The 12,587-nt window shown below is 44.9% G+C and overlaps 1 protein-coding gene across 2 annotated transcripts in view; it reads left to right on the plus strand.

Moving 5' to 3' along the window:
- The window catches only part of arfgef3 (ARFGEF family member 3), a 48,479-nt gene that overhangs the window by 12,695 nt on the left and 23,197 nt on the right, over positions 1–12,587 (plus strand). For both annotated transcript variants that reach the window (XM_071479940.1, XM_071479941.1), the window contains exons 8-19: positions 6–90; positions 464–568; positions 1,040–1,164; positions 1,566–1,813; positions 1,966–2,078; positions 3,032–3,164; positions 3,341–3,975; positions 4,295–4,647; positions 6,851–7,017; positions 8,606–8,771; positions 8,952–9,059; positions 11,086–11,301. In XM_071479940.1, the coding sequence (XP_071336041.1) occupies positions 6–90; positions 464–568; positions 1,040–1,164; positions 1,566–1,813; positions 1,966–2,078; positions 3,032–3,164; positions 3,341–3,975; positions 4,295–4,647; positions 6,851–7,017; positions 8,606–8,771; positions 8,952–9,059; positions 11,086–11,301 (2,454 nt within the window). The remainder of the gene's footprint in view (positions 1–5; positions 91–463; positions 569–1,039; positions 1,165–1,565; positions 1,814–1,965; positions 2,079–3,031; positions 3,165–3,340; positions 3,976–4,294; positions 4,648–6,850; positions 7,018–8,605; positions 8,772–8,951; positions 9,060–11,085; positions 11,302–12,587) is intronic.

The raw sequence follows: 12,587 nt of genomic DNA on the forward strand, positions 1-12,587 counted from the left end.
TACAGATATTTCCCCGACCAGCCAGGCTCTGTGTGAAGATGTGGTGACGGTTCTGACAGTTTTCTGTGAGAAGCTGGAGTCGGTGGACAGGTAACACACATCAGCGACACACATCAGGCGTCGCTGCAGCATCACTAATCGCTTCACATACCACACAGACAACGTGCAAGATAAATTTAAAGATGAACAGCAAATTAAAAAAGATGTGCTAACTGGAGTTTACAGATGCCAAGTGACACAGCAACAGCTGTACACTCACTGTGTAAAAATAGACGGGGTTTTGAAGTGCTAAAGAACAGCTGCTTGTTTCTTTCACCTGCTAATTAGATTAGACTGATTAAATCTCACTGGTGAAGATTCCTGATGAGACTGGACTTACAAACAGTGAGATTCACCAGAGGCTGATTTCTGATTCTCTTTATTACTAAAAGCATTTTTAATTTTGTACATTTTCACCTTCCAGTGACAACCAGCTCCTGCAGCTGCTGTACCTGGAGTGCATCCTGTCCATGCTCAGCAGCTGTCCTCCCACAATGCACCTGTCCAGAGGCTTTACCGACCTTGTGTGGTAAGACTATAATCCTACGCTAATGGCTGCCAAAACTATGAATAATCGCTGATCTTAATCCCCAGAATTTGTTTTCAGATTGAGGATTGAAATCTGAGAGTCTCACACTGGGCCTGTGGAGCCGAGCGTCCTCCATTTAGAGGCTGCAAGGAACAAAATGAGTCATAACAAAAAGATGATTTTGATAGTAATTTATTCTGTTTACCCTGCCGAGCTTTCTGATATTCATCTGTACTAAATTGTGGAATTAAGAACAAGATTCTGGCACAAAAAGTAGATGAAATGGGGTCAATGAACTTATTTAATGGGAAGATTTACCTGACATATTTTGAGAGCTCAATGTTCAGGTATTGATAATTGATTTGATTTTCAAAATACCTGAATTCACCTTTCCCCTTTTTTTGTAATTGACTGTATATATTGTGCACACTGATTATCATTTTAAAAACCAACAACAATCCTCCCTCTCAGGAAGCAGCTGTGTCCGTCGCTCGTGGCGATCATGGGAAACCCCGTCAATGACAAAACCATCGCTTCGCACCACGGCTACACAGGGGCACCAGACCGAGACCGGCTCTCAGATAGACTCAGCTTAGGTAACTGGGGGGGGGGGGTGTTTTGTCACAGTTTTTTGCATTTAAACGCTTAAGTCAAAGATAAGCAGATAAGCAGTTGCAGTTACAAGGCTCATGTCAGCTTTGTTAGAATTACTTTGGAACAAGCTCATTAACCGAAGTTAAATAATTAACCAGGTTCACAGTCTTTGTCGATTTTGGACAAAAGAAATCAGGACGAGGTTATTTTTATCCAGAGCTTCCTGCCAGCAGTCAGCCTGATGGAGTCTTTGTAATTGTAATTCAGAATTTTTTTATTTAGACATTAGAGATCATGATCATTGACTTTAAACTGTATTTCGTTCTGGCTCTGAGGAAAATGTCAGAGGTCAATATGATTTTAAGGTTTCAGTTTTATATCACTCCTGATTTTTCTCTGCCAGGACTCAACCAGGAGGTGGACTCCAGCAGCGGCGGGGTGTCCGATCAGGGTAGGGGGTCTGGCTGCTCCTCCAGCGCCCCCGCCAGGATTGCACCAGTAGTGCGTACGGTGTGTTACATCGCGGCAGAGCTGGTGCGTTTGGTGAGCTGCGTGGAGTCAATGAAACCGGTGCTGCAGTCGCTCTACCACAGGATCCTGCTGTACCCGCCTCCTCAGCACCGCACCGAGGCCATCCGCATCATGAAGGAGGTGGGAGGGGGGACACGTCGTTCCTCACCAAACATATTATACGACGTTAGACAAGTTACTTCATGTGTGACATGGTCTGACAATGTATTAAGTTTCTGAAATGAGAAACCAAATGAAAGTGGAATAAATGTTTGTGTGTCTCCGTGTGTCAGATTCTGGGCAGTCCCCAGCGGCTGTACGACCTGGCCGGTCCGTGCGTGGCTGAACCTGAGACCAGGAAACGCTCCTTCTCAAAGAGGAAGTCCCACCTGGACCTGCTGAAACTGTTCGTAACTCCTCTCTCTTTGCTCTTCATTTAAGTCGCTGGAAAGTTAGAAACAAAAAATAATCAGAATTATTACAGCAGAATTATTGCAGTTGAGCTACGAACTCATGTAAAAGTGCACATATGCATGTTAGCCGTACAATGACTGAAATATCCACAAGTGGATTAAAGGTCATAGAAAAAAGAATCCTTGGAACCCAGACCAAGTAAGGTTGAGGAAGAACCAAGACGAAGGCCAGAAAGCCGAAATTCCGGGGCACAATACAGTCTGATATGATTAGCTCCCAGGTCAACGCCTCTTCTTCCCATTATGTTCAATGAATGGTCCCAAGATCTTTAGAGATGTAGGGTGGTCACTGGACAGAATATACTGGATGTTTTCAATGTCTTCCTGTTGTAATGCAGGGGGAAGAGTCAAGCAGTAGCTGGAGTAAACCAATTATTGGCTGTCTGCTGTATATGTCGCGATTCAAATTAAAGGTCCCACATCTTACACTTTGCTGCTGTTTTATTTGAAGTGTTGATCTCCATAAAATTATATATTTGTGGGTTTTAAGAACCAGAAACCATCTCAATTGGCTGAATGTTTTCTTAGTGATCCAATAAAAATATAGCAGATTTCAGGTAAAGCAGTGACTGCTTTGTTGTGACATCACAAAGTTACAGAAGTCCTGACGGCTCATTTTAAGGCTCAGACTGAGACTTTGATACTTTCACAGTATTAATATAGAACCTAGACCTGCTTTATAATAAGAAAAAACATGGTCATCTCACTTTATACAATATGGGACCTTTTAAGTAAAAAGCTACATTCACACTTGAACTCTGACAATAATGAGCACAGATAATGATCGGTTAAAAAAAAATCAAATAATTAACCAATATAAAGTTTGAAGCAAAGCAGTTGAGATCCAATGGATTGTATGTTTGTATGTTTCTGCCTCCTCCGGCAGAGTGATGGATGGGATGACAGAGGCCTGTGTGAAGGGAGGCATCGAGGCGTGTTACTCCTCGGTCTCCTGTGCCTGCGCTCTCCTCGGAGCTCTGGATGAACTGTCACACGGCCGCGGCATCCAACCTGAGCAGGTACGCTTCTGAGACACAAACATTAAGAAGGCTACTCCAGTGATTTAATGCTGCAGTTAAATAAATAAATGAATGTGCAGGAGAGATGAAATGATGCCCCTCAGTGAGCCAGAGCTGATTTGGAAGAACCAGTGGTTTTCAGGATAAAACAGTAACGCAGCAGCTGTGTTTCTCAGGCTCGACTCCTCCTCAGACGACTGGACGATCTGAAGGACGGCACTGAGTCCACACGCGAGTCCATGGAGATCAATGAGGCCGACTTCAGGTGGCAGAGACACATCCTGTCCTCTGAGCAGGCTCCGTGGGACCCCAGCTCTTCTTCCTCCAACATGGCTACCACTGGGGCCACCGAGCGCAGCCCCGACATAAGCATCAGCATCACCACTGAAACAGGCCAGACCACCCTGGATGTGGAGGCGGCGGGGCTCGGACTGGGCCTGGGCCACACCACTCCTGAGGAGTGCGGGGAGGATGCTCGCCTCCCCTCGCCCTCATCCTGTGGAGCCGAGGAGGGGACCACAAGTGAACAGACTCTGGAACCGAACCAGGTGAACCAACGGGAGGAGGCAGGAGCTACAGGGGAGGGCGAGGGAAGAGGAGAGAAACAAAGAGGAGGAGGAGGAGGAGAGAGAGGAGGAGAGAGAGGAGGAGGAGGAGAGAGAGGAGGAGAGAGAGGAGGTGTGGTTCCCCCAGATGTAGTTCAGCGGAGTCATGGCCTCGTCTACCCTGACATTACCAACTTCCTGTCTGTGGAGTCCCGGACCAGGTCACACCACGCGGGAGGGTCACGATACAGCGAGAGCAACTTCAGGTACTGTGTGTGTGTGTGTGTGTGTGTGTGTGTGTGTGTGTGTGTGTGTATGTGTGTGTGTGTGGCATGTTCTGTACTTCAGGCTGTTTGAAGCCACATTTCTGACCTTAACTAAGTCTGGAGGCAGAACCCAAAATGACGCTTATCTTGAAATTGTGATAATATTCTAATAATATTCTAATAATTGATCATATTTTCCTGAACGCACCACAGGTTTTTAGATTCATTCCCTTCTTCCTTAGAGGCAGACATTAACTAAAGATCTAAAGATAAGAATGAGATAGAAATGACCTGCTGACCCTACCTGTTGGTCCACCAGCATGGAGGAGCAGGACCTGTCGCGGACAGAGTTCGACTCCTGTGACCAGTACTCCATGGCTGCTGAGAAAGACTCGGGCCGCTCCGACGTCTCTGACATCGGCTCTGACAACGTCTCACTGGCTGAGGAGGAGCAGCAGACGCCCCGGGACTGCCCAGGCCACCGCTCCCTTCGCACCGCCGCCCTGTCCCTCAAGCTGCTCCGCAACCAGGAGGCGGACCAGCAGAGCGCCAGGCTGTTCGTCCAGTCGCTGGCAGCGCTCCTGCCGCGGCTGCTGGGATTGGCCACCGCCACCGATGTGGACCTGTCGCTGCAGAACTTCTCCTCCACCTTCTGCTCCGGACTGCAGGCTGGTGAGAAAGGGAGAGCGGGGGAGTGTGTGTGTGTGTGTGTGTGTGTTAGCTAGACAAACACAGGTTATTTGCTGAGGGTGGAGTGGTCTGTGCAGCAGCCTCCTCTCTCTGTCTCTGCCGCTGGTCGAGTCTCAAAACGAAACTGTTTGAACAAGAGTTGTTGTGTAGAACATCTTAAGTAAATATATCACTTTGTGGGGATTTCACAGGCTGAGTGAAAAACACAATAACATGGAATAAAAGAACAAAACAAACGACTAAAGCTGGTTGTGCAAAGAAACTGTTGATTAAAACCAGAATTCACATGTGAAGCTGAACATACAGATGATTTAAATCAAACCAACTGAAAGATAAATTAAATTATCTTCTTTGCTCTGGATTATAGCCTCTTATGGTTTTGATCTTTGCAAGTCAGCAGCTCATTTTTAATTTGTTAATTCCTGATGACGGTTTTTTTAAAATTGTATTAAAGGTCCCATATTGTATAAAGTGAGATTTCCATGTGTATTTTGATTATAAAACAGGTCTAGGTTCTATATTAAAACTGTGAAAGTATCAAAGCCTCAGTCCACAGAGAAATGCACACAGCCTGTATTCACAAACTGAGCCTTAAAATGAGCCATCGGGATTTCTGTGACTTTGTGATGTCACAACTATACAGTCACTGCCCTCAGCCATGCTGGGTTGGTGGGTCCAGGTAGGTCCAGCATGACCCACCTGCTAGAGCTCCCACAGCAGTTACCCACAGAATCACTCCACTCCTTTTTAGCAATTTAGCCTACAAAATAAAAGTGTGAAGAAGTTTTTTTTTAGATATAAATAGCAGACATAAATTGTGTCATGAAAAATAAAACCACTGCAGTAAATCAGCCAAATGTATAACGTGTGACAAAGTAAATTCCAGTTGCATTTTCATCAGTCAATTTCTCAAATTAGCCTCTGATTTTATTCTGGCCACCATTTAATGAATTAGAAAAAAATTGGCCTGAGGTCAAACTTACTTGCTGATCCCTGCTCTAGACACACAAACAGGAGGCAGTTGTCAGCCACAACTCCCAAGATGCATTTCAGCCAGAAACATCCAATTAAAGAGAATAAAAATCTGTTGCAAGTGCAGCCAGATGTCCCCTGAAGCTGAAGTAGAAACCTGATAGAATATTCAGCCGTTCACTTTCAGATTGGATCAATTTTCTGATGAATTTAGTTACTATGGTGATGGGACTTGTTCACAAAAGCATCATCTGGGCTTTCTGAATTCAATACAGCTCTGATTCCGACTTCCGACTGGGTTCGTCTCCATACCAACGTTTCCTGAGGCTCGTGGGTATTGTAATATTTTTTTAGCCATATACTTTACCAAACTCTCAGAACTGACGTTAGAGTTAGACATGCAAATGAAATAATTAAAACCGATGACCATTTTGCAAACCTGAATTCTAAATGAACGTCTTTTCTTACTGTGTTGAAGAAGTTTGGGAACATCATGAAAACAAAAACCTTCATATGGGAATTTACAGTCTGAAAGTCTCCACCCTGCTCTATATTCAGATCATCACCTTGGAGCAGGAACCATTTAATGAGACAGTTTGCCTTCAAGGCATGGCCCATAATCCATCTGTAAAAACAGAAGGCCTGCTGGGAGATTTTACATCAGCAGAGAAAAATTAAACTGTACGGTTAACTTGAGTTAATTAATTTGGTGGACGATGTAAATCTCCAAGGTGAGTTTCTGACTGAAACACTTGACTCCTCATCAGCTCACAGATCATATCTCACCGTCACCTGTCACCTGTACACCTATCTCCTCTCTCCACCTGTCTCTCTGTCCTTGTTTCACCTCCTCCTCCACCCCTCCCCCTCCCTCTTTTTCCTGTCTTCCATCCCTCCTCCTTTCCTTGCCTCTTCTTCTCTTCCCTCCCCTCACACCCAGTCTCCCTCTCTCAATCCATCACTTCCTCTTTCCCTCTCACCTTTCCCTGTCATCTCTCCATTTCTTCCTTCTCTCACCTGGACTCAGCTTCACCCTTTTTCTTTAATATTTTAACTGAGTTCTGGTTGATACATTTTTTAATGTCAAAAAGTGCAATAAAACCATAAAACACACACAGTTTTTAGCCTGAAGTGTTTGTAGTTGTGTGCTTGTCCAGTGTCAGTGAATCCCATTAAAAACCAGGTTTGATTCCCCCCCTCCCTCTGTCCCCAGGTGGGATCCACTCCCCGGGTTTCGAGGCAGGCGACACTCTGAGCTGTCAGTCTCTGATGAACGCAGACGGTCTGTACCTGGTGTCGTACTACGCTCTGCTGCTCAATCTCAAACTCTGCTGCTGCGACTACTACAGACGACGGACACTCGCTCCCGTCCTCAGCCTGGTGAGTGTCACTTCCTCCGTGACATCAGATCCTGCAGGTGTTGATGACGGAGGCTCAAAGGCTCTTCAGGTGCTCCGTGCTTCTTTTTCCCAACCAGTTTTATGCAAAACAAGTTTGTACACCCCAAGGCAAATTGCATATTATGTTGTTTTATGAAATGTGAAGAAGTACATACAACCCCTGCAGCAAACAGACATAAAAAATGCGCCTTTCGTTACCTTATTGTCAAATTATTACTGTTGTTATTTCATGATCTTAAAAGATAGAAAAGATGAAAAAGTAACTGTGGCATGTTCAGATGTTTGGGTCTCAGTCAGTACTTAGACCTACAGCGAGCCCCCATCTGCCAACTGTAAATCACTGGGGGGGAAATATTCTGCTTTGGGGGGTGTAGCAGTCAGTGACACAGGAAACACTATATCAATATCAGCAGAATCTGGAGGCAGACGTCCTGCAGTCAGTCAAGAAAGTGACAGTGAGAAGAAGCTGGTCTCTACAACAGCACAATGATCCAAAGCAGACCTCATAATCGACCATGAACCACTTCAAGAAACACAAACTGAGGCTGCTGGAATGGCCCACACAGCCCCCTGAGCTGAACATCACTGTGGGTGGATCTTAAACCTGCTCTGTGAGCAGGACAGACCAAAATATCCCAGAACCTGAGGTGATCTGCAGGAAGAGGCTGAAAATTCATCAATGAAGATGATACAGGAAATCTCAGAAATGAAGAAGTGGAAGAGATACAAGGTTAATTAATTTAGGAAATTATTTAAAGGTCCCATATTGTATATAGTGAGATGTCCATGTGTTTTTAATACTGTGAAAGTATCAAAGCCTCAGTCCACAGAGAAATGCACGCAGCCTGTATTCAGACACTGAGCCTTAAAACCAGCCGTCAGGACTTCTGGAACTTTGTGATGTCACAACAAAGCAGTCACCGCTCTCAGCCATGTCCCAAGCCCCGCCCACCTGGACTCACCATCCAACCTTCCAGGATTTGGTTTCTCTGACTGTTTACCTGAAATCTGCTATGTTTTAATTTGATCGCTCAGAGAACAGTCAGCCAATCAGAAGAGAGGCTCAGATCCTCTCTTCTGATTGGCTGACAATGTTATTAGAGCTCCAGAGAGAAGCCTAAGAGAGGAGATGTAAAACTACATTGAGATGGTTTTTGGTTCTTTAAAACCATAAATATTTATGGATATCAGCACCTAACATTTGGAGATGTTTGCTGCAGGGGTTCAATTTACTTTTCATTTCAACAGTCAATAAAATATACAAACTTTTGCACACAACTCTCAACCTGACACAGAACAGTTGAGCATGCAAGAACATATAAACTTGGAAGTTTAGACAATAAGCAAAGAGAGATGCACCAAAAGTGAAATGGAGCCAAGAGAAATAGAAGAGACTGATGAGACAAAAAATGTGGCAGAAAATTAGAAAATCAAAGGGGTAGAGCAACACAGAATACAATGCAGTTCAGTCTGATACAGTGTGATATGTGCTTGTGTGTGTGTGTGTGTGTGTGTGTGTGTGTGTGTGTGTGTGTGTGTGTGTGTGTGTGTGTTTTCCTGTTGTGCAGAAGGAGTTTGTGCGTCTGATCCAGAGCAGCGGGGTCCTCGTGGTTCTGTCCCAGGCCTGGATCGAGGAGCTGTACCACCAAGTGTTGGAGCGCAACCTCCTGGCCGAGGCTGGGTACTGGGGCTCGCCAGAAGACCACACCCTGCCGCTCATCACCATGCTGACAGGTACACACACACACACACACACACACACACACACACACACACACACCTAATATAATCCAAATGTTAGAGTCACCTGGATGAGTTGGTTGCAGTGGAAACTCTAAATCTGTTGACATGGCAGATTATCCGCAGACTAAGAACACATGTTGACCCCCCCCCCCCACCCTGTCGTCTTCCCAGATATTGACGGTCTGGGCAGCAGTGCGATCGGCGGCCAGCTGATCAGGCGGGCGTCCAACCAATCGCCACTCAGCTACAACAAGGTCGGCAGTGACACCGTGATGGCAGGTCAGTGCGGCTCGTTATCATCACTGCTCAGCTCCTCCTGTCAGAGGCTCACTCAGCCTGTCAGAGCTGCTGGAAGGTGAAGCATCCCAGAGCCCTGCTACACGCTCAGGTGCTCCAACCTTTTTGTTTTTGTGGCGCCTCTGAGAAGGACACAGATGAGCAAGGCCATAAGAGGGAACATGATCTATTCTCAAGTGAAATACGGAGCTGTGCAAATGTTCGAGGCTCTGAAAGTAAAGTGGGGATACTTTGCTGTCTTGTTTGGTGGGATTTATCCTACAGATGAACAACTGTGTCAGAGTTTTTAGGGCTTGAAACATGCATCTCAGTTTAACATATAAAATCTCAACACACAGCTTATCACACTCTCAGCCACACCCTGTAATTTTGTTTATGTAACAGCTTTTGTGTCTGTGCTACACATGATATTTACTTATATATAGGTCACTATGGTCATTCATATAAGAGCTCCTGTTATAGCATGCTACATATTGAACAGTCACCTTTAGAACTATAGTACTGTGAATAATGCTGTAAATAATTTTAATTCATCAGTTAACTTCTTTAAAAAAGCAGGAAAGAGGAAAAAAACTGAATCAGATCAGTTTTTGCTTTGACCCACCTTTGGTTTTAAAACGACTCCGGTTCTCCTCAGTACATTTGCACCTACCTGCAAACAAGCTACCTGCCAAGGTTCTTGGCATCTTGGAGAATCTGCCACAGTTCCTCTGTCTCTTCATGTGATCCCACACTGACTCCATGATGCTGAGATCGGGTCTCTGTGGGGGGCAGACCATCTGTTGCAGGGCTCCTTGTTCTTCTTTTCTCTGAAGATAGCTCTTAGCAATCAGTCTTCAGATGCATCCCCTGAATTGGGAGACAGCCCTTTATGACTCTGGCTATATGTTTGGGCTCATTGACACCTCTCTGATGGGACTGTGAGATGGATAAGAATCGTAACATCCAAAGTGCCTAAAACTTTTCATAGCAGTGTATAGAATAAAAAACATCCAGAAACCCTGGAGGATGAGGCCCTGTAAACTGAAATAATGTTAAGTATCATATGTTAAAGCTAAATCCAGTTGCCATGATCATACAAAATAGTCAAATTAGTGTAAATTGGTGGATTTGACTACATATTTATAAAATAGTGAAGCACTGAGAATAAAGATTAACAATTGTTATGTCACTAATTCTGACTTGGTGTAACTGCGCTGAGGAAGCAGAGAAAGATGAGGTGAAAGGAAAACAAAGGGTGAGAGAGGACAGACACAGAGAGAGAGAGAGAGCGAGAGAGAGAGAGAGAGAGAGCGAGATGGAGAAAATGAGTCAGTGACCACCTGCGCTCCTTCTGTATCCCCCTGAAGGACAACAGGATTGGCCAGCATCTCCATGGTAACCGCTGCTGAGTCACCCCTGATGATAGTTAAGCCCTTTGTGTGTGTGTGTGTGTGTGTGTGTGTGTGTGTGTGTGTGTGTGTGTGTGTGTGTGTGTGTGTGTGTAAAACACCAATGCTCCTGTTTGACTTGTCAGTATCATCAGCCACTTGCTGAGTAAACGCTCAGCTACAGACTGAAACTCTTGGGTTTTGCTGATCTGATCTTAAAGGTCCCAAATTGTATAAAGTGAAACTTCCACGTCTATTTTCATTATAAAGCAGGCCTAAGTTAATACTGTGAAAGTGATCAAATAAAAATACAGAAGATTTCAGTTAAAAACTAAATCCTGCAAGGTTGAATAGTGGGTCCAGGTGGGCGGGGCTTGGGGCATGGCTGAGAATGGTGACTGCTGTATTGTGACATCACAAAGTTCCAGAAGTCCTGGCGGCTGGTTTTAAGGCTCAGTTCCTGAATACAGGTTGTGTGCATTTCTGTGTGGACTGAGGCTTTGATACTTTCACAGTATTAATACAGAACATAGACCTGCTTTATAATCAAAAAATCACTTTTTATACAATATGGGACCTTTGACTTCTTCCAGCAGGTGGTGCTCAAGATAACTGGCTACTAAAAATTTGATTTTTAGGAGCTGTGTTCTCGCGCTTCATCCTCACTGGCGTCTGGAAGAACCTGATCGACGTGCTGTCCACGCCGCTGACGGGCCGCATGGCGGGGAGCTCCAAGGGCCTGGCCTTCATCCTGGGAGCAGAGGGGGTCAAAGAGCAGAGCCAGAGGGAGAGAGACACCATCTGTCTGAGTTTAGACGGCCTACGCAAAGCTGCTGCACTCAGCTGTGCCCTGGGTGGGTGAAACATGTCTTGTATTAATAAGAAAAGTGAGATGCATCACACTTCCCTGCAGGGAACGAGAAATGCAGATTCAAGTGTAAACTGTATGAAAGGTAATGTGCTGTTTGTGATTTCAGTGTCATCACTTCTTTTCAGCAGCTTCCACTAGAATCAACCATGACTCCTCAGACCTTTTTTCAAAGCTTCTTTTGTTGCGTGTGGAATTTCAGTACAAATGACAAAAACCTTTCATCCTGAATACATTTTTAATTAGTGGATCTTCTGAACAAGCACTTCTGTTAAAGCCCCTACTCAGCGCTGTTTCACCCACACAGGAATTTTCAGTTTTTGTGCTGATTAGACCTTTTTGAATTGTTTGGCTGTGCACAGATTGTGTTTAACATTTCTCTTTACTCTCCTTTTGCTTTTGTTGACGGTAAAGGCAGCTTACAAACCTGTCCCTTTACCCAATCACTAATTCAGCTGTTGGCTTGTGTAACATACTACCATCCCATAATTGCATAAAAACCTCCCAGAAATATCAGCCTGAGTTGTTAAATAATGCAGCAAGAAGCAGCAAGAGAGCACTTAAAGTCTGTGTCATGCTTCCTACGTGCAGCGCTGTGTGCATGAATCATTGACTGGACATAGCCTCCGTGACGTCACCCACAGGTTTCTGAAGAGCAGTTTTAAAGCTCAGAGTGGGCTGCTCTGCTGTCGCCATCTTGGCAGTGCTTGACTCCGCCCCAAACTCCCAGCTAATCCAAAAATGGGCAAACCCCCCCCCCCCCCCCCCCCCCATACAATTCAGTCATGAAGGAGGAAATTAGCTCTAGAGACTAAAACAGTTCTTTGTACCAGACTGTAACAGGAGAGTCTATGAGGACTGACTCACTTTTGGAGCCAGACTCTAGTGGCCATTTTCAAATCAGTCACCACCCTCAGCCATGCTCCAAGCCCCGCCCACCTGGACCCACCATCCAACCTGCAGGATGTGTTTACCTGAAATCTGCCATATTTTTATTTGATCACTCAGAAAAAAGTCAGCTCACTGACCTGTTGTTGCTAGAGCTCCAGAGTAAATATGGATATCAACGCTTCAAATAAAACACAGAAAAAGTGTAAACTATGGGACCTTTAAACAATCAGCGGGGTTGGATTGCTGGAGGTAAAGTGGACATTACACCTTTGAGGCGTTCACAATAGTTCTGGTTTGCCCCAGATTTTACTGAATATTGTTGCTCTTTCTCAGCTTCATTCTGCTTCACATTAATCAAATCTAACACTTTGTCCAGTGGCT

This window comes from Trachinotus anak, unplaced genomic scaffold (genome assembly GCF_046630095.1).
Source record: "Trachinotus anak isolate AG129_WGS33_773 ecotype Australia unplaced genomic scaffold, CSIRO_AGI_Tana_v1 ptg000007l, whole genome shotgun sequence".
In the NCBI taxonomy this organism is placed as follows: Eukaryota; Metazoa; Chordata; class Actinopteri; order Carangiformes; family Carangidae; genus Trachinotus; species Trachinotus anak.